General features: G+C 45.5%; 1 protein-coding gene across 1 annotated transcript in view; it reads left to right on the top strand.

Annotated features, from left to right (window-relative positions):
• SMC1B (structural maintenance of chromosomes 1B) overlaps window positions 1–22,399 on the top strand; it is a 2,420,665-nt gene that overhangs the window by 71,623 nt on the left and 2,326,643 nt on the right. Inside the window, exon 3 of the mRNA XM_086952745.1 lies at window positions 21,950–22,062. Within this exon, the coding sequence (XP_086808871.1) occupies window positions 21,950–22,062 (113 nt within the window). The remainder of the gene's footprint in view (window positions 1–21,949; window positions 22,063–22,399) is intronic.

Here is a 22,399-nt window from a genome sequence, read left to right as displayed (position 1 = left end):
CACTCTTCAATATCTACATGAGCCCCTCGCCACCATTGCACGCAAACACAACATCAATATCATCTCCTACGCCGACAACACCCAACTGGTACTCTCCCTCACCAAAGACCCTCTCACCGCCAAAACCAACTTCCAGGACGGAATGAAAGATATCGCAGAATGGATGAAGCACAGCCGTCTGAAGCTCAACTCGGACAAGACGGAGGTCCTCATTCTCGGACAATCCCCATCCGCCTGGGATGACTCCTGGTGGCCCACGACGCTGGGCACCGCACCGACACCCACGCACGCAACCTGGGATTCATCCTGGACTCCTCCCTCACGATGACCAAGCAAGTCAACGCAGTCTCATCTTCATGCTTCAACATCCTGCGCATGCTCCGAAAGATCTTCCAATGGATCCCCACCGAAACCAGAAAGACGGTCACCCAGGCCCTAGTCACCAGCTGACTGGATTACGGGAACATCCTATACGCAGGAATCACAGCCAAACTTCAGAAACGCCTTCAGTGCATACAGAACGCCTCAGCACGACTCATCCTCAACATCCCTCGCCACAGCCACATATCCGCCCACCTGAGAGACATGCACTGGCTCCCCGTCAGCAAGAGGATCACGTTCAGGCTGCTCACCCACGCACACAAAGCGCTCCACAACATGGGCCCTGAATACCTCCACAACCGCCTCTCGTTCTACACTCCCACCCGCCAGCTCCGCTCCACCAGCCTCGCCCTCGCCACCGTCCCACGGACTCGTAGAACCACCACCGGAGGAAGATCTTTCTCCTACCTGGCATCCAAGACATGGAACTCCCTCCCCACACACCTACAACTGACCCAGGACCATCTCAACTTCAGGAAACACCTCAAGACCTTGTTATTCGTGCAATAGCGCCACCCCCATACCCTCCCCCCTTCAGCGCCTTGAGACCCCCACGGGTGAGTAGCGTGCTCTACAAATGTATTGATTGATTGATTGATTGATTGATTGAAAGAGACGTTCTGTAGATATAATATAATATTCTAGCTAGGGACGGTAAACTGAGACCCTTTTTCTTTAGCATTTTAACATGCTTTCTCCCTTTGTATTTTATGGAATAGTAACCATGCTGCTAACTTTGTTCCTTATAATATGTTTGCTTGTATTAGCTAAGATACTGCGCTTGAGATCACTGCATTAGAAATAAACATTTCAAACTTGCACTTGTTATCATTTACTCCTCGTTCTGGATTGATATGTTAGTATAACGAAAGAGTGTTCATGTGTTCCACGTTACCGGAGGTGTTCTAAGTCCGTGTTCTGGGTTGTCTAAATCATTGGGGGTTACTAAGAACCAATGAGACACTGATTGTTAGTCTGGTAGGGGATTTTGGATACTAAGGTGAGTTTTGGCACATCCTAATTCACTGAGGTTCCAAGTCTCTATGCACAGTTCTGTATAGGAGCAGAAATCCCTGCTACAATATGTGTATGTACTTTGTGGGCTCTGAATATTAGCCCTAGGACCCCTCTGCATTTGCTTAGGGACTTTTCTGTACAACTGCCTCTATTCAACTGTCTCAATAGAAAACGACCAGAGGAGGTCAGTAAAATAACAGAACTGCTTTCTTCTTGTTCAACTGCCTCTATTTAACTGTCTTGATAGAACAAGCATTGGCTTAGCCAATAGGTCTCGCCTTTGGGAACTTATAAGTGTTTAGCCACGCAAAAGTTGATGTTGTAGCACCAAGGATATTGTGCTGGATAACTAAACACTTATTAGGTCCCACTGGTGAGACCCATTGGCTATGCCAATGCTTGTTAATATATGTGCCATATTCTCCAAGCACACATAAAGGTCATCTCTGAACCATCAATTCTCCTACTGTCAAAAGAGACTTTACAAACAAATAATGCAGCCCATGGGGATTGGGTCTGACCGGTTGCTTGTCAAGCCACTGGGCTAGGGCAGGAGCAGTGACATGGCAGGCCAGTGGAGCTGGGGCAGGAGCAGTGACTGGGCATGCCAACGGAGCTGGGGCATGCCAGCGGAGCTGGGGCATAGCTGATGTACAGCAGATTTGTAGAGCTGGACCAGAGCCATGCCGTAAATCGGGTCAGTGGTTCTGGGGAACATTCAGTCACGTGGCATGCCACTACAGCTGGGGCAGAGCCACTTACTTGTTCAAATAGCAAGGCTGGCACAGAGCCAGTCATATGCCAGGCTGGGGCAATGCCAGTCATGTTGGGAGGTCATCAGAGTGGAGCACAGTCAGTCAAATGCCTGTCCAGTAAGGCTGGAGCAGAATCAGTCACAAGGCAGGCTAGTAGGGCAAGGAAGAATAGATTGCATCTCATGTTGGTTGGGTTAGGGAAGAGACAGATATATACCAGGCCTCCTGGGCTGGGGCGCAATGAGCAGCATATCATGCCAGTGGGACATGGGGCTGGAGAAGAGTCAGTACCATGTCAGGTAGTCTGGGCTGGGGCACTGTGAACTGTATGGAACTGCCGAACCGAGCGACTTTCTCTGCCCCAACCCAACGGGTTTGCTGTAGCTCTTGTCTCACATAGCTCTGCACCCCAGTGTTAGTGGTTGCTTTGTGACTGACTCTGCTCCTGTACGACTAACTTAGTAAAGCTCTGTACCCCAGCCTCAATAGCAAGCTACTGGCTTTGCCATACCCCACCAACCTGGTACGCAAGTGGTCCTGACCCAGCTCTGCTGACCTGCCAACATTTATTTCGCTCTGCAGTCTAAGGTGGGACACACAAAGTAAACATTTTTGTTTGGGTTTGGGTTTGGTTTGTGGCTTGGGAATTCTCTTCTAGTACTGGGAAACCAAATACAATTTCAGGTAACATCAGATGGCACACAGTCGGCCTCTGTGTTTAGTTGTTTTGCCATGCATGCTCGACATAAAGTAACAAAGTGACACATGCCTGTCTTGCGGCACAGTATGGGCGACTGCACATCCACTTGACATGTAAGAGAAGAGCATGAGGGGAAAAGATGGAATCTAACAAGAATTAATTTCAACTGATAACGATGGACTTGAGTTACATAATCAAAGCAATAAAATGACTGGATGATTCTGTGATTTTGTTTTTGCAGCACATGTAACAGCCAAAAAAATTACAGTTGACAAAGTCAGCAGATCTCAAGGTAGTACGACCGGGAACTCTGGGCTGGGGGGGGAACAAGGCAGCAGGGAAAGAGCAGAAGAAAACATGCAACTGTGACGTATTTAGCCAAAAACTCAATCAAAAGAATGGTAGAGTGGCTACACTGCAGGGAGGGACAAACACAAATAGCAAGCATAAGAAGCAAGGAAATGAGAGTAACAATAAAGCCAACCAATGTCAAGAAATGGATGAGCTGTAAGCCCACTGTGAAGTGGCAAATTAGTACTTTGCAGTGGCTGGAACTTTAAAGGTGACTGCATTACTCAATTTTACCATAAGATGGGAACAATGCTCCACGACAGAAATTATGACTTGCAAATATTATTTACGCTTTTGTAAACCATTGGGATGGTATAGGATTCTGTCATCGATGGGAGAGACGCAGCCTGAAACTTGTCATGTCTTTTCCCTCTATTACGGAATGGCAGCTGCAGCCACTCACAGTGGCGAGCACTCCCCATCTGCAGCTGTCATTCAGGAACTGCAACAGCCAGGACTCGGAGGAGATGCATTGGGTACACTCACTCTCCAGTGTACACTCCTCCTGGGAGTGTCATCTCTTTCCGTCCAGCCCCTCTTGGCTACCATTGAGTGAGACTGAGCAGGAGATGAGGTTATTAATTTTGAGGGTGTATAGTTAGTAGATTTTAAAACCCAGATTTTAAAGGTGTTCTAGAAAACCCTATGAATTCTACAAAGACTCGAGCCATATACATTTTTTAATAAGAAGCAAATGTGGGTCTTTATACAAACCTTTAGTTGCGTCACTAAACGTGATTTTTAGGGGGGCACACAGGGTATCATAGATAAAACTGGCATGATTACCTACAACAGCAGAACGGCTCAACTTGAACAACAAGCATTGGCCGCACGGCCGGGCTGCAAAGAACACATTTTTTTTTTAAAACGAGAAAAAAAAACCGCGAGTGGTGACGCGAGTGGTGTGCACACGCATCTCCGCAAGTGCTACTTTGCCGACGATCAGCTTGCTATAACGCGCATGCATGCGCGCTCTTGTGCGTGTTTTAGCAAAGTATCATTTCTGAAAGCTACTAAATGTCTCGGCCGACACAGCGCATGCGCTGGATCAGGCCGAGACCTAAAACTACCAGTAAAGGTCAGTAAACTACTAGAATGACTTTTTGCTTGTCACGCAATTTTATTTTTCTGCCAATTGCCTCTATTTAACTTTCTTGATAGAAAACGACCAGCAGAGGTCAGTAAAATTCCAGAATCACTTTAGCATTCCCTATATTCCAGTTCATAGAAATTGTCTTACACGAGCACCTGTAGACAATAATATATTTTTTAAATCATCTGTTTTCAGTGATATGACCACCGAAGGCCCTGATTTTATATTAAACACAGAGCTTTGGACTACACCATTTTCCGCTGAAAGGCAATATTTATCATCCTGTGTTCCCATACCTGGCTTGTCACGCAGTTTGATGCTTCCTTTCCCTCCATGTTAAACAAAAGTAGATGTTTCCGCACCCAGGCTAATGTGCTGCATAGCCAAATACATACAAGGTCCCAAAGGCGAGACCGATTGCATTGCAAATGCTTGTTTTAAGTGATCCTTTATTGGGTGGCACAATGAGTGCTGCAGGTCCACTAGTAGCATTTAATTTACAGCCCTTGAGTACATGTAGTAGCATATACTAGGAACTTTCAAGTAAATGTAATGTCCCAATTAAGTGTAGGCTAGTTTTGCCATGTTTTAGGGAGAGGGGACAAGCACTTGCTAGCAGTGGCAAAGTTCACAGAGTCCTGATATCAAGACAAATTAATTTAGAAAACCAAAAGGTGAAACACCATGCCATGGATGTCAGGTCCAGCACTGATCTTTTTTAATTTGATACAGAGGGTACTTGGGTAATAACCTACACACATACTGTATTCAGGAGCTAATAAGTACAAACGCGCTTGAATACCTGCTTCCTCATCAGAAAAAAGATTACTGTCTCTAAAAATCAAATTAACTTTTTGTTCATCTTTTCAGGACCTGATCTATGGTAACCAATTTCCTGCCAGTTGAGGAAGACTCTATTTTATCTAAACTCAGTTTTTTCTCATACTGATTACTACTGTACATCCTAAAACTTTTTCCAATTCCCTTTCTGTTCTAGCCCTGCCTCTCCCAATAAACACGTTGTGCGTGTAAAATTAATTTTACTTGACCGTTGCTATATAAGTACAAAAAATGTACTCAAGAAGTTTTATGTCTGTTAAAGACTTCTAGCCACAGATTGCTTCCCGTAGAATATTCCCCAGGAGGCAGACTAAATCTGTTAAATCTTTAGTACCACTGTGTGCTAGTAGGTGTTGTCTATCAAGTCCACATCGTCCACACCGCAATTGACATGCCCAGTGCCTATTTAGATACCACTCCAGCATGCTGACATCAGTTCCATTCTTTTCGCTTCATCAGTGCAGATTTGTAGAGAGCTACTGTAGTCCATTTTTTGGACAATTTTCTCAACATTTTATTGAACGTTTTGAACTTTTGCTCCCAGTGTGCTACCAGGAATGCCCCTAAAAAACTTGAGGGGTGCGGGCGGATTTAAATCTTGTGATTTCGGTTACTGACAGATGTCTGTGACAGATCGCCTTGCCATGAATCCAAAAGTGGTTCGGGAGCATTCCCTGAAGATCTTGTTTGCCTGATGCTAGTCGACTGCGCAACACTCCAGGTCCCACCAAAGGTCCTCGGCCCGCTCCCAGAGACATTCCCAATGCTCGTCATTGTGCTCGTAGTAGTCATCTGATAAGACGCATAGGAAGTCGAAGTGCTCTTCGACTTTGCTGTGCAACTCCAAGTCTTCGGACGTGGTGCCTTGACGACCCCACAGATCTAGGCCCCTATCCTACGCATCCGCTGCAGAGCATGGGACTGGGTCCACTCCGTGCATTCCCGAATTTCCCAGAACCGCAGTGACACCGCCTGATTAAAATAGTTTTATGTGGCTATGCATGTCATATTTTGGTGAGCCAACCCCTCTAAAGCGCCTTCGGGCTCCCCGGGTTAAGCAGATACCCCTAGTGGATTATCTCCAGCAGGTCTGCTCTTGGCATGAGTCGGCCCCTTGGTTCCGTTCCTGAAATTGGATTTGGGCACAAGATCACTCCCTTCTCCAGAGCCTATTCCTGTGACGTTGTTCCTGGCATTTCCAATCCCTCCCTGCAGCGCCAACCACATCATAATACATGACTCTGAAATGGAGACGGACAAGCGTCACTTGAAGTCTACTCTAGTGCTGTCTGGAACTCTACCTTCCAAGTCGGATCCAAGACTTTCTTTTTTTGATAGGCCCTAGGGGAAGTGCAATTGAGGTGGATTTGAGAATCCTTATGGTTATTCTAACCCCATGGAGGAGCCTAAAGATAATTGGTATGTGAAACTGACGGCTGCCAGTAGTTCAGGCACTTTCACAGCCACTGGTTTAGTCTCTCCTTCCAGGGTGGTTATGGAGGAAGGAGCTTCATTTGCCATGGTGGTGAAGATAGCTGGATGTTACACTATCCGTGGGTCAGTCAGTCAAAAACAATATGCTGTGCCTGGCAGTGTCCCTCACAGAACCTCTCCTCCTTTATAACGAATCCCTCATGCCACTGCATTAATCAGATAAGTACTGAGAAGGCATATCGTGCCTTCGTGCCCCTGCATTTGTAGTAGTCCTTGAGCCTGCATATTGAGCCTGTATCGATTTTAACCGTGACTCCGTGCCCCTGTGTTGATTATCCTGCTTTTTAGCCCGTATTTGTGCCGCCCTGCCCTGTGCTGATTGTGCAGATTATTTAGATTGTCTCCCTGCCTCCGTGCCCCTTTATTTATTTACTGTGCCTCCATTTGTTTGTGTTTGGATTCTTCCTCGATCCCTGTTGCTCCGGCCCCACCCCCGCTCCCTCCAGCTTCACCGCTCCCCTCACCACCCCGCTCCCGCCTCCCAGCTGCTCCTCCCTCCCTCCGCCCCCCTCCACTTATGACAGATGCACTTACGCGCAGCGGACGCGCCCTAAGCGTGCCGAAGGCGCGCCAAAGGTAAGCCCGTCTACGCCCGTCCACGCCTGGCCCGCGCCCAGCGCCAGAACCCCTGAATCCCGCAAAGACCATCCCTCCCACCGTACCTACGACGCCGCAACCATCATTGTACTCAACCCCGGCCGCCTCCACGACTGCCACCAAGCCACCCCAGGACATACCCATGGACCCTTCACTTGCCAATTCTGCAAGTTTTCCTGCATCAAGACCCACACTACACCCACAAACGCCAAACAGAGCTCCGACAATAACCACCTAAAGTGCATCCTGCTCAACACCCGCTCAGTCCACAGACACGCCATTGAACTATGGAACTTACTCGACACCACATCGCCGACGTCGCCTTCCTTACGGAAACCTGGATGAACGCCTCATCAGCGCCCGACATCGCCATAGCCATCCCGGATGGTTACAAGATCATCCGAAGAGACCGTATCAACCAAACAGGAGGAGGCATCGCCATCGTCCACAAGAACACCATTCGCATCTCGACCAGCTCCGAAGACACCCTCTTAGCCACCGAACACCTCCACTTCCAGATACACACCGACCCCAAGACCACACTCAGAGGCACCCTCATTTACAGACCCCTGGACCCCGCACAAAATTCAGTGAAGACATTGATGACTTTATCAGCCCACACACCCTCCCCTCCAAAGACTACATTCTCCTAGGAGACCTCAACTTCCACCTAGAGAATAAAAACGACAACAACACCACCACCCTGCTGGACAATCTCACCAATCTCGGACTCAAACAACAGGTGAGTACACCCACCTAGCCGGACACACGCTTGACCCAATCTTCTCCTCCAGCAAGCACATCTCCTTTAATCACGCCACAGGACTCCACTGGACAGATCACAGCTGCGTCTACTTCAGCTTCAAAAAGACCACGACCCACCACCAACCACAACAAGCTCCCCGCAGAAACTGAAACAAAGTTACCACCGACCAGCTCACCACATCTCTGAAACAAAACCTTCCCACCATATCAGCGGACCCAAATCAAGCAGCCATCAATCTCGCACAGTGGATCACCCACTGCGCCGACGAATTAGCACCCTTGAAAAACCATCACAACAAACCAGGGAACAGAAAAGCCTCCTGGTTCAACGACGACCTCAAGAACTCCAATAAGAACTGCCGCACCCTCAAGAAAGCCTGGTGAAAAACCCCAACCACAGACAACATGACCGCCCTCAAGGACGCAACCCACAAACACCAGCAACTGATCCGCTCCACCAAGAAATCTGCATTCAAGGATCGACTAGACAACAACGCCCACAACAGCAAGGAACTCTTTAGCATTGTCAAAGAGCTCACCAACCCCAACGCCGGCACCAATGACATCACTCCTTCTCAAGACCTCTGCGACTCTCTAGCCTCGTTCTTCCATAGCAAGATCGCTGACATACATAACAGCTTCGGCGACCAGACCACTCCCGTCACCAACGAACTGAAGCCCCCCTCCACCACCCTTTGCGCCTGGAACCAGATTAGCACCGAAGACACCATCCACTTGATGAACTCAATCCACTCCGGATCTCCAACAGACCCATGCCCCCACCACATCTTCAAAAAAGCCGACTCCATCATCGCACCCCAACTCCGGGATATCATCAACTGCTCCCTCATCAACGCTACCTTCCCGGAAAGCTGGAAACACGCCGAACTCAGTGCCCTCCTGAAGAAACCTACTGCAGACCCCACCGAACTTAAAAACTACCGCCCTATCTCACTCCTCCCATTCCCCGCCAAAGTCATAGAGAAGACCGTCAACAGTCAGCTCACCGCCTTCCTCGAGTCTAACGGCTCCCTCGACCCCTCACAGTCCGGCTTCCGAGCCAACCACAGCACCGAGACCGCCCTCATCGCAGCCACAGACGACATCCGGTCACTACTCGACAACGGGGAACCAGTTGCCCTCATTCTCCTGGACCTCTCCGCAGCATTTGACACGGTCTGCCACCGCACACTTGTACAACGCCTCAGCAACGTCGGGATACAAGATAAGGCTTTGGATTGGATCATCTAGTTCCTCGCCAGAAGAACCCAAAGAGTCCGCCTCCCCTCTTTCAGATAAGAGGCCACCTAAGTCATCTGCGGCGTACCACAAGGATCATCGCTCAGCCCCACCCTCTTCAACGTCTACATGAGCCCCCTCGCAACCATCGCTCGCCAGCACAACCACAATATCATCTCATACGCTGACGACACACAGCTGATCCTCTCCCTCACTAAAGACCCAAACACCGTCAAAACCAACCTACACGAAGGAATGAAGGACGTAGCCGAGTGGATGAAGAACAGCCGCCTAAAACTGAATTCAGACAAGACGGAAGTCCTTATCCTAGGATCATCCCCCTCTGCATGAGACGACTCATGGTGGCCACTGGCCCTAGGAAGCGCACCCAAACCAACAGACCATGCTCGCAACCTGAGATTCATCCTAGATTCCGCCCTCTCTATGACCAGACAGATCAACGTCGTCTCATCGTCATACTTTAACATCCTACGTATGCTCCGAAAAATCTTCCGATGGATCCCAACCGAAACAAGGAAGATGGTCACAAGCCGACTGGACTACGGAAACACCCTCTACGCCGAAACCACAACCAAATTGCAGAAGAGACTTCAACGCATTCAAAACTCCTCCGCTCGACTCATCCTAGACATACCCCGCCACAATCACATATCCGGCCACCTGAGACCTTCACTGGCTCCCCGTCAACAAGAGAATAACGTTCCGTATTCTCACTCACGCACACAAGGCCCTCCACGACCTAGGACCCAAATACCTCAACACTCGCCTGACCTTTTACACCCCCACCCGCCAACTACGATTGTCCAACCAAGCCCTCGCCGGTATTCCACGCTTCCGAAGAACCACCATGGGAGGAAGATCATTCTCGTACTTAGCGGCCAAAACCTGGAACTTCCTCCCCACTCACCTCCGTCTCACACAGAACCACCTCTCCTTCAGAAAACAACTCAAAACTTGGCTCTTTGATAAGTAGCGAACCCCTCTCCCCCAAGCGCCTTGAGACCCTCTGAGTAGTGCGCTATACAAATTTTTACTTGACTTGACTTGACTTGACAGGACAACTGCACGTTCTCTACCACACCACGGGATAGCAAATCCAACAGCCTGTACACCTTTGGCAAAACGGTGTTCTATTCTGCCAGCCTTTCACTGTGGTCCCTGAACATCATGGGCCTCTTGGGCTGGTATCCCGGCACAGTTTGAAGCTCTGTTGCGCAACTGCTGCCCATGGTCTCCTAGTAGGCCAAAGCCATCCTGACCCAGGCTATTGTTGATGGCAGGGACACAGCAAAGTTCACCTTATGATGTGTTTTGGATTTGACTGACTCGCTTGGCAGAATGATTACCTCGTCAGTGGCACCAATGCCATGCCATGCTGAGATCTATTCTTTATAACATAATGGGGTAACCCAAGAAAATGTTCACGGACCTGCGTATCGATTGGTATAGAAGACAGCTGCTCCTAGACTAATTTATCATACAGTCAAATTGTAGTACATTCCTAGTTTTAAAAACACATTAGAGATGCATATGATTCGCATAAAGTCATAAGTACTTGCAGAGTTCTTTAAATATTCAAACTATGCGCACGCTCAAAAAACAATGGCGCCCATTATATTTCTGCAAAGAAGACTTTTCTTTCTAAGGTGGTGCAAACATTACAGCAGTTCTTCTGCTCCTTTTATGGAAGCTGCACAATTGCAAAATGACTTTCATTCTTCCTTCCCTCATTCATCACCTTCCAGTATGGGGTGGAGTTTCTTCTCTTCTCGACTAAATGACGGCCATCACACGGGTAAGTGGGTGGTTCTACTGATTTGCAAAGGAAATGCTTCTATTTTCTGTAGTCCTGGGTTGTCCCCTCCGTCTATTCATTCCTGCTGCTTAGAGCTCGCCTCTGTATTGAGGTGGAGTTCTAAATCTTTTCCTCAGACATGGCTTAAGTTGGATTATTTGGGCTCACAAAAGGGCCACTGAATGATGTCCTGGGGCGTGCCCAGTAGATTGTTTCAGATTTTAGCCCTTCTGGCTTACAGGCGCTATATCCGCTTCACTGAAGGTTCCTATCAATATCAGTTTGTTGGGATGCCCTTCTTCCTCGAGTACACCTGTTATTTTTACGAACGTTTTTGGCAGTAGTGGCCACGTTGCTCATGGGTTTGGGCATGTTTCCATGCATCAATGACTGGCTGAGGTGAGTTATAGCCAGTTGTTCTCCCTCTTCATCCACTAGGAATCCTATAGGATTCTAGACCATCTGGAATCCACTAGGATTTCATGTCAATCACCAAAAGTCCAAATTCTCTACAGCTCAATGCCTGCTCTTCGTGGAGGTCATCCTGGATACAGTCTGCATGAGGCCTTTCCACCCTCTCAGATTATCCCTGATCTTCTGGTTGCGATTCAGATATTTTAGACTCTTGTTTTGAGAATACTGTAAACTTTGAAACTAAAGGCAACATGAATTCTTCTTGTTCCCCCTGCTCTATGAATGGTGTGGTCTCCACAGTGGTGCTTCATTGTCATATGGCTATAACACCAGGGGTGTTTTTCTGCCACATTAATAATATTTCACATTGAACTTCCAGATCTGTAATTAGGATGAACCCCAATAATGTAGAATGGGTTGGCAGGTTTTCCATCCCCTTAAGCAGACAATTGTGGTGATTTCAGTCCAAGACTGTTGGTTAGCTGCAGAAGTGTGCATGCATAAATGTGACTGAATTGTGTGACTAAGGGCCTCTCTGTTATGAATTGGTTGATAAACCTTTGTTGAACAACAAGATTGTGACCAACTACCTAAGCGAGCAAGAGTCTGGTAGGCTCCCGGAACATTTTTGGAGGGCCTCCTGCTAATGCAGTGTTACCTGGCTCATGGAGTCTTTCTGGCTCCATGTAAATGAGGAAACACTAACTCTACGCTGTATTACAGACGTGGGTGAAGGGCAGAGAAATAGGAGGCACAGAGACTGTGCACCACATAGATGTGACACAAAATCAGGGCACTTATTCTCACTCCCAGAGTGGACCCCATGAAAGGGAGGAAAAGGGGTCCCAGCGCCGACTCCTACTCTATTCTTATCCAACCCCAACACCACACACACCTGCAGCCCCTGCAGGCTTTCTTCTTTTCAAACAAAGGCCATCAGTCCTCCATTTGTTCGAGTGTCATTCTGGTTGGTAGCCATCTGAAGCCTTACACCTAGACACCAATGCAATGGAAGGAAACAAAAGCCCACTGCTTAACTGTTCAAAAGTACTTTAGAGAAGCTATGATTAGGAGGCAGTTTTTTGACTTTGTTCAACCCATCTATAAAAGAGATGTGCATGCATTGTAAGAAAACCAGTTACATATGTGTGCTGAAGTAATTACACAAATAACAATTTAAATGACTCATTTATTTGAATTTTTATTTTTTTAGTGCTGCTCCACCCAGTGCTTCACATCACACAAAAAGAGACACACCATCATACAAGGTGTGTTAATCAATGTACAGTAAACGTTACGAAAGATAACAAGGGTTATAAGGTATCGTCCAGACTTGGTGATTGGGTTTGTCTGTACTAACCATACTTTAAAACTACCCAATGAACCCTCCTTTGCAAACTTAAAATAACAACAGATTGAGAACAAAAAAACAATATGGATCTAAACCTATGATTGCAGTTTGCATGCAGTTCCTTGATGACGCTTCATTGCGCACTGTTCTATATTAAGAATCTAGTTTATGAATTAGAATTAACAAAAGGATCTCTATGTCAAAATCAGTAGCCCACTTAACTATATAAACGTAAAATAAAAATCTGTGATCTGCAGGAGGTACCTGGCACCTCTGCTACTCCAAGTCAAAACTGTGACTGGACAAAACAATGAACTCTCGTGGAACTGCATTAACCATCAGTTATCTTACAGTTCTAATTCTCTGAAAATTGTTGGCCTCCCAAAGATCTCGGCAGCAGGTGTCTTAACCTTGTAATATATTTTATATGCGGGAGCTTTGTGACAAATGAAGCTATCTAGAACACATGCACTGCCACATCTTTGTTGCCAGTTTCTTTGCAGCAGAATTTGACTGTCAGACTTAGCTTTTCATGACTCTGCTTTTGTGACACCAACCCCTTTCCTCTGCTAAACCTTGACCTCCGTTTTATGAGTTCCCAGACAATTTTTTTCTAATTCGAGCACTGGGAAGATGTGAAACGTACCCTCAGTTGCTAAGCATAGGCTGATATTGTCATGTAACATGTCGGTTGGAGTCATGGTGCCCCCTTGCAAAGTAGGGGAGCCATCGCTTTTAGAATCCTTCGGGATTCATGTAAGTAACTTGTTCTTTAATCTGTGTATCGCTTCCTGACTCAACGCAGTAAAGATTGATTTATGCCCTATTTGCTACATGCAGTCTGAAATAAAGGCACCCTAATACTGTACCGGAACAGTAACAAAAATCTGCCATCAGTCATTTTGACCTGGTCTCTGAAGATGTCGGACTACTCCCAGGTAGTGTTTTAGCCCTCAAGTATGGGTCTTGTTGCATGCCTCTGAGCTACAGCCGAATGTCTTACCAGCAAGTGCCGGTTCACATCAGGTGTGTTTTAAATTTTTTTTATATATATAATTTTTAAGTCGAGCCTAGACAGCGCTTGCACTGTCTGGAAGATCTTTTGTATGTTCTTTATGTGGTCTGTGGAGCATGGCCGCCTGTAGTTAGGGACTACTTTTTATATAGTAACTGCCTCTATTTAAGTGTCGTGATAGAAAACTACCAGCAGAGGTCAGTAAAATACCAGAATCGTTTTACCTGGGATAATGTGCTTCATAGCTAAAAACGTATACGATCCCAAAGGCGAGACTGATTGTATTGCAAATGCTTGTTATTGTTGTGAATAGAACTCAAAGAACAAACAATACTGTCAGACTTCCATGGATCCCACAGCCAAAATCCTCATTAGTGCATACATGATCCCATGCAATTGAAGGCGGTAGCTTACAATCGTCCATCCGTCTGAATATCCACAAAGCCATTGACCCTATAATTTCTAGTGCTTCCCAACACAACCTTTCCGTTTATACGCCATTTATTTTCTGCCACCGCAAAACAGTCCATTGCTCAATAGTAGCCACCTTCAGGGATGGACTATCGTTTTGCCAGCAGTAGGTTGTGATGTCCCTCCTCACAACCATGAATCTCACTCTCACGAGGTGTAGCTGTGCCTTCCCATAAGCAAGGCCTAGGCCTGCCATCAATAATCCCGAGCAACGCCACTTTACGATCTAGGTCCGATGGAGTTCCTAGCATTCACTTCGCACCTTTTTTTAATGGCAGAACTGAGAAATACTGATCTGAGATATTGATCTATAATTTGCTGTAAGAAAATGCTGATGCTCGACTCAGAGGCAAGATGGCGGCCGCCTGAGACCGCAGTGCAGGTCACTCAGTGCTCTCGGTCAACTCGAAGGAAATTTGACCCTAATGAGCGTAGAAAACTGAAGCAAATGAAGCGATCCTGAGCGAAAAATACCAAATACCGAATAGACCACAACCTAAAGACATTAAGGGAAGCTGAAGGTCTGTATTTGGTTTACGCTAAATCACAGTCGGGGAACACAAGATGCCCCACGCATAATGACTGCAGACACCCTCTACAAAGAACAGAGCACGCACGTAAAGAGCCAAGTAAGGAACCAGCTCCCCATATTGGCTAAGGCACTTGGACTCGCTGTCATACAGTACTACTTCCAGCATATCAGTAACCACAGAAGCCTCTGCCTGACCCACCTGTGTTCCGCCGTGGGATCAGATGCAGATCCGCAGCCTGGTTTGACGCCGGAGCCTACGGAGCCGAGTGTGCCGGGTGACCGCGATTGCGGTGTTGGTATGGCGCCGAAGAGTGCAGCAGCGGCTGCTGCAAAGGCGAGAGCAGCGCGACTCGCTCAGCGCGAAAATATGGAGGCCTCGGTTAGGGGAGGTGGAGGCGGAGTGAGGAGTCCGGCAGCCGGGGGGGCCCTTGAGAAGACGCCTGGCAAGTCGGCTACTGGCGCCGCTCGGAAAGGCGGGCAGAATACTCCCTCTGTCGCCGACTTCCTCCGCAAACCCCCAGGGAAGCTCCTTCCGGGGCAAGCTGTGCAGAGTCAGTCAAGCGTAGAGCTCAGACCTCAGACGCCGGTAACAGAGACTGCTCTGTGTGAACCAGCTGGTGCCATGACAAACGAAAGGGCTCCACACAGACGAGCAGCGACAGAAGGAGGAATCACGCAGGACAAAACGGTGAGCGAGGACAATGTCAATATCAGTGTCAATGCTAATATGGGATGCAAGGTTAAAACGAGCAGCATGAATAAAAAAGCATTGGTAACTGCAAATGTCTTAAATAATACAGTTTCAAATGAACTGCCTGATTCTTTAATACAAACTAATTTGCTGACACCTGGATCTATAATTACTGAGAGTGTGAATGACATCTCTAGGGGGGCAAATGCTGTATCAACTCAATCAGACTCACGCGTGATACCAGTGGATATGGATGTTGGGTTGGTTATACTTCCCGGGACTAATGTACAAACAGATAGTCAGCACAACGGAATAAGTATTGTCACTGAAACTCCTGCTGAACCTAGAACTTGCAATTTGGAGCCTATAAACCCAGTTCCAGCTATAGTTGAGCCTACGGACACCCAAACAAACTGGCAGACAAAATCTCAGGCTGCTCTACATCTGGATCGTTTGGGGCATGAGGAACATGAGGAACATGAGGAACAAGGGGTGGCTCTCCCAGCAGAATCACACAGTCAGAGCGACATTGAAGCTGATGGTGAAGATGATACAGATAAGGACAGAGACTGGGAAATGGATAAGGAAAGAGATAAGGATAAGGATCCGAGTGATTTCTATTCCTTCTCAGATGAGCTTGGTTGGACATCAGGTTCAAATCTAGGTGACTCTAGTGATGATGAAACTAGCATTAAGGCTGTGAAAACTGCTCAAAAAATCTTACATAGACACAGAAGGAGCCAACAAGACACAGACGAATTAACATGGGACTACGCAACTACAAGTAGTATACCACCGCCAGCTGCGTTAGCGACCCAACAACCAGATTTTGGGACTCCAACTGCGACTGATAAATCCGCCCCTACAATTGAGACGGTGCTGCTAGCTATTGCGGCACATCGAGAAGAGACTTCTCAAGATGGGCGGAAGGCACAAGCGGAGCTACGAAAAGTTCAGGGAGTGGTCCGCAAACTATCAAGGAAAATTACTTCATTTAATGATCGTATGACTGAGGTAGAAGCAAGGGTGGTCGCTAATGAATCCGAGATCGCTGTAAATCGCGAACAGATTGACAACCATGAGAAGGGGCTTACTGATGTGATGTGGAAGCTCGAAGATATGGAAAACCGCTTACGCAGAAATAATCTGAGAGTCCTAGGTGTTCCAGAAGGAGCGGAGGGAACGGACGCCCGCCCCTTTTTGGTCAAACTATTTCAGGACTCCCTACCAGAACTGTCAGCCTGGAATTGGGACCTAGAGATCCAGCGTGCACATCGCGTACCTCTCACCATGAGAAATGCCCCGAAACCCGGTGCATATCCGAGAGCTATACTCGTATACTTCGGAAATTTCATGCTGAGACAGGCAATATGGGAAAAAGCACGTCCAGAGTCAAAAAAAACTAGCGGGCAGATAACCTATTTTGTACGCCCTGACTTCTGTCACACCACAGTTGAGCGAAGGTGGCGCTTGCGCCAGCTCATAAAACCTTTTCAAGACAAGAAGCTCCAGGCATACCTAAATAATCCTGCTAGGCTGAAAGTGATTAATGGTACCCAGATTAAGTTTTTTACCTCAGAGGTTCAGGCAAAAGAGTATTTAGATAGCCTTCCATGAGGTGGAAAAGACGAGACTAAAACCTTTTATATTTGATTGCTCACGCTGCATTTTTGCTTCTTCATTTACAAATTCTTTCTGGTCACTTTTCACTTATGGGATTAGGACCTTATGAATAAGTATTAACTGTTGGACTGGGAGCACCAGAGTGACAACGCACGCACATCACCACAGACTCTAATGGAGTCTAATTGCCTTTGTTTTTGGAGGGTGGGGGGGAGGGAAGGGCCAGAGGGTGGGAATGGGCGGGGGAGCAGCTGGGGGAAAAAATCTAAAAAAAGCAATCATGAATGTAGAAGCAGAAGCAGAATCAGAAAAAAAATTTGTATTTCTAACTTGGAAAATAAAGCTTTGTTTGACAATATAGTGGATCAGGAATGGGGGAAAAAACAAAACATAATATGGCTAGGATAAAACTTTGCTCCTGGAATGTGGCTGGCCTCAATGATAGGACAAAAAGAGAGCAAATGTGTGGGATAATTACACAGAATGCGTTCGATATTGTATGTCTTCAAGAGACTCATATTCCTTGGGATGAAAGGGGAGTATTAAGGGTCCCTGGATTCAAATTGTTGGGATGTACCTCTCATACCTCAAGGACTAGAGGGGTTGCTATATTGGCTAAACCTTTTTTGGGTGAACCAAAACGCGTAGCTGCTGACTCACTGGGCAGATGGGTTATAGTTGAGCTTAAGCAGGGGATTACAATATGCTCTATTTATGCCCCAAATGAGGACGATCCTTCTGTATTTTTTGATCTCGAGACAGAGTTGTCATCGTGGCCCCAAGCACTTATTTTTTGTGGTGATTTCAATATCTCCCTGCCGAAAATGGAATGCGCTTATAATCAATCCCGTGACAAATATACTGGCCGTAAGCCTAAAGTTTATAGCGCTCTTTTTCAATTAAAGGAAAGTTTAGGTCTATCCGACATATGGGATCTGAAACAGCCACAAGATCCAGGATACACATATTTCTCGTGTCCTCATAAAAAATATGTCCGAATAGATTACATCTGGTTGTCTAGTAACAGGGCTAGCCAGGCAAGAATTTGTAAATTACCGAAACTCATAGCGGATCATAATCCGTTAGTACTATATATAAATATAGATAATATGGCTAGACCTCGGACAAGCTGGACATTCGATCGAAAACTCCTTGTTAATAGGGGATATACTGATCATATTAAAGTATGGGCTCAAGGATTTTTCGATTGTAATAGATATAGCTCATCCAGAAATACGGTATGGGATTGTTTTAAGGCATCGATACGGGGGGAGACAATTAGCTACGTCGCCAGGCACAGAAGAGAAATTGCTATGTTAAATGATATACAACTACAAAACTTAGCTAGGAAAGAAGAGAGGCATACTGCTATAATTGCTCAGGGTGGCAAGGATGGAGAGGGGGATTCAATTTTGAGAGAAATGACGATCCTCAAGGCAGCGATAAATAGCAAACTAACTCAAAAGGCAGCTGAGACGTATCAATCCCACCGCAATGAGATTTATGAAACTGGAGAGAGGGTAGGGAAGCAACTAGCACCCAGTACGCGACAAAAACAATCTCTTAATTCAATTGTGTGCATTGAGTCCGAGGGACAAGAACATACAACACCAGAAGCAATATTAGAAGTTTTTAAGAATTTCTATAAGAAACTGTATAATAATGAGGACTCTCTCGACCTCAAAGCAATTCAAAACGAAGTGGCCGGATGGGCTGCTGAATCAGGAAGTATCTCAGGGTTAGATATGGCTACTAAACAAGACCTAGAAAGGGATATAACCCTGAGTGAAGTAAGACTAGCCTTAGCAGAACTGGCCTCGGGCAAGGCAGCAGGTCCCGACAAAATTCCCCTTGAGCTCTATAAAATTTTGGATAGTATTATAACTCCTATTCTTCTCGATCTATTTATTGGAGTTCAAGTTAGTGGTAAACCTCCTAGATCATGGTTGGAAACGAACATTGTGGTATTTCCAAAAAAAGATAAATCTCCCAAATTGCCATCATCCTATCGACCGATCTCTCTGATCAATTCAGACTCGAAGCTATACTCTAAGATCCTGGCTAATCGGCTCAGGGGGACGATCGAGTCTCTGGTCTCCCCGTGGCAGCATGGTTTCATTCCGGGTAAGGACACTACGGACCATACTAGACGGGTCATCGCCCTGTTTGATGCCATGGCTGTCACGGGGGGCCGGATGTCGGTGGTCCTCCTGGATGCCGAGAAGGCCTTTGACCGGGTTTCATGGGCTTTTTTGTGGGCAGTGCTAGAATATAATAACATGGGACCATGTCTAATTAAATCTTTAAAAGCAATGTACTTCTCACCTAGGGCCAGAGTTTTGGCGATGGGTCAGGAATCGAGTCTTTTTGATATATCCCGTGGGACTAGGCAGGGGTGCCCATGCTCCCCTATCCTCTTCGCACTGTATATAAATCCCCTCATTATAAAATTGTTAAACACCGAGGCAATTCGACCAATAACTCTTGGTCCATTCGACACTAAAGTATTGGCCTATGCCGATGACGTGGCGGTAGTAACATCACACCCCAAGGAGGCAATAACGGAAATTGAACGAATTACTCATGCTTTTGGTCAGGTTTCGGGATATTCCTTAAATACGGATAAAACGATGGTTATATGTACACAAAATACCCAATTTATAGACCCTAGGAAAGTAGATAGCGCGGTATATCTGGGAGTCCGTATATCCTCTAAAATTGATGAGATTATTAAAATAAACTATGATCCACTAGTACAGAAAATAACAACAGATTTAAAGCGGATAGATGGTATACATCTCTCAATCATTGGAAGAAGTAACTTCCTTAAAATGAACACTCTACCTAGGGTTCTCTATTTGTTCCGTGCGATCCCGCTATTGGTGGATGACAAAACCATTAAGATCCTCGAATCTCAGATGAGTAAGTTTATATGGGGATACGGGAAGATAAGGAGATCTATCCGTTTTCTTTCTCTCCCCGTCATAAGAGGCGGTCTCGCAATACCTAACTTAGGGTACTATATGCTTGCAGCTCTACTATATCAGATGAAGCCACTGTTTTATATAAGATCGCTGAGAAACGAAGTAGGTGAGAGTTATATTCCCTCAATATTCGAACTAGTTATCGGGGATAAGGCAAGAGGCCTTTTAGTAAAACAGCTTGAGCCCTCATACTACAAAAAAGTTAAATTTAAGACTATACTGAGCGTTTGGGGTATTTGGAAAAAAATTAGGAAACAACTGAATATTACGAAATACAATAAGTATACATCACTTTGGCACTCTACCATACTGCCACCAGCTATATATGATACAATTGCCAGGAAATGGGAAATATGTGGAGTCACGACTCTCGGTGACTTCCTGTCCCCTCCTGTTGGACAAAGATTCCAACAGTTACAATCTAAATTTTCTATTCATAGCAATAGTGTATTTAAGTACATTCAGATTAACACGATATTGGGCTTAAGGTGTGCAGATATTACACTGGAGAATGTTCCTCTACTTGACTGTCTATTAAGATCATCAACTAGGATTGGTACGATTTATGATGTACTAATAGACAGCCAATCTGATGACGTCGATGTGGTGGAGCAGGGTTGGTCAAGGAAATTAAATAATCCCAATGTCGATATTGATAAGATATTGGTTTTGTCAACAAAACTGTTTATGTCTTCTAATTTAAAAGCACAGTTGTATAAGACCATATATGATCTATATTTCACCCCCGCTAAACTTTTCGCTTGGGGGAAAAGAGCTAATTCAGAATGTCCTAGATGTGGAAATTGCCCGGCACATTTGATTCATATGTTATACGAGTGTGGAAAATTAGTATTATTGAAAAAAATGATAATGGATTTCTGGCAAGAAGTGTTTAGTCATCCAATCGCCGAATCCCCCTCCTTGTTTATCTTGGGATATGATAATACACTATCACATACCAATGAAGAAGAAGCACTGCTTTTTTTGGGGTCAGCAGTCTTTCGTATTATATTAACAGCACGGTGGAAAGACACAGATCCCCCCAACTTTCAGATATGGTTATCAAGACTGTTGGGTATGTATAACCAAGAGAAAGCGATATTTGCCTGTAAAGGGTTGAGGGCTCAAGCACGTGGTATTAAGATTTGGAAACCAATTGAGAATTGGAGCAAATACTAGAAATGCTAGCCAGAATGAAATCACCTATGTAAATAATATCTTGCTCTCTTTCTCGTTTTTTTTTATTTTCTTCTTTCTCTCTTTTCTCCATTTTGTGTTTCGTAGTTTTTGTTCTCTTTTTGTAAATTTGTTTTCGGTGACTAAAAAGTATTGTTTTTTGTCTGCATTTGTGAATTGCCAAATAAAATCTTTAAAAAAAAAAAAAAAAGAAAATGCTGATGCTCTTGCAGTTAAGTAGATTAATGAAAATATATGGCTTCAGACAATTCTTTTGTTAAGCGAGTGACCTTTTCAGTGCTGGTTTAAGAAGGCACTATTTAAATAGTGTTTTCCTTACATGCTTTTTGTCATGTAAGAATTAGTGACCAGCTGCAACAATCACGTGCTGGATTTAGCAACTGATAGTAAAAAGGCAAACAATGCACAAAAAAGGGGACAACTGGTATGTTTTCCAGTATTGGATCGACAGAAGTACTTTTTTGTTATTATTAATAAGGTAATCACTTTCTATGTTTATTTAAAAAAAGAAAGGTATGAGCGGTAGTACCGAACCACATCTAACAATATCTGTACTGCTTTTTTGTTTTATCTTTTGAACTCTGCTCTGTCCTAACTATTTTTTGTTAAACTTATTTCTGTAGGTGGATCGTCTGAGTTCAGGTTCAATGACAAAGTTGTTAGCCGATCTGTTTATATTGCGGAGCTGCAAAAAATAGGAATAATTGTCAAAGCAAGGAACTGCTTAGTATTTCAGGTAAATAATCTTGGTGCTTCATAGATTTCAATATAAACATTTCTTTAACTTTTTGATGCACCACTTGCTTGCATCTTCAAAGCGTTTGGTATAGTAATCTGTGCTTTTAATGGACAAGTCCTTGCCCTGAATAAAAGAGCCGTTATTACAAATAGAATGCACTGACCCGGTCTGCGCTGTGGCACTTTTTTAACAGAGTGCACGAGACGCAGACTGAGACAGTGCGCCCTGTTTGACTGAATGCACTGTTTCCCAATGCAGATGCCACCCTTCACCTCAATGGAAACAGCGCATTAGTGAAAGGCGAACCAGCAATTTTAAGCCTCTAGTCTGCTTT

Source organism: Lissotriton vulgaris, chromosome 1_2, assembly GCF_964263255.1.
Source record: "Lissotriton vulgaris chromosome 1_2, aLisVul1.2, whole genome shotgun sequence".
NCBI classification, from domain to species: Eukaryota; Metazoa; Chordata; class Amphibia; order Caudata; family Salamandridae; genus Lissotriton; species Lissotriton vulgaris.
This window is presented reverse-complemented; position numbering and strand designations above follow the sequence as displayed.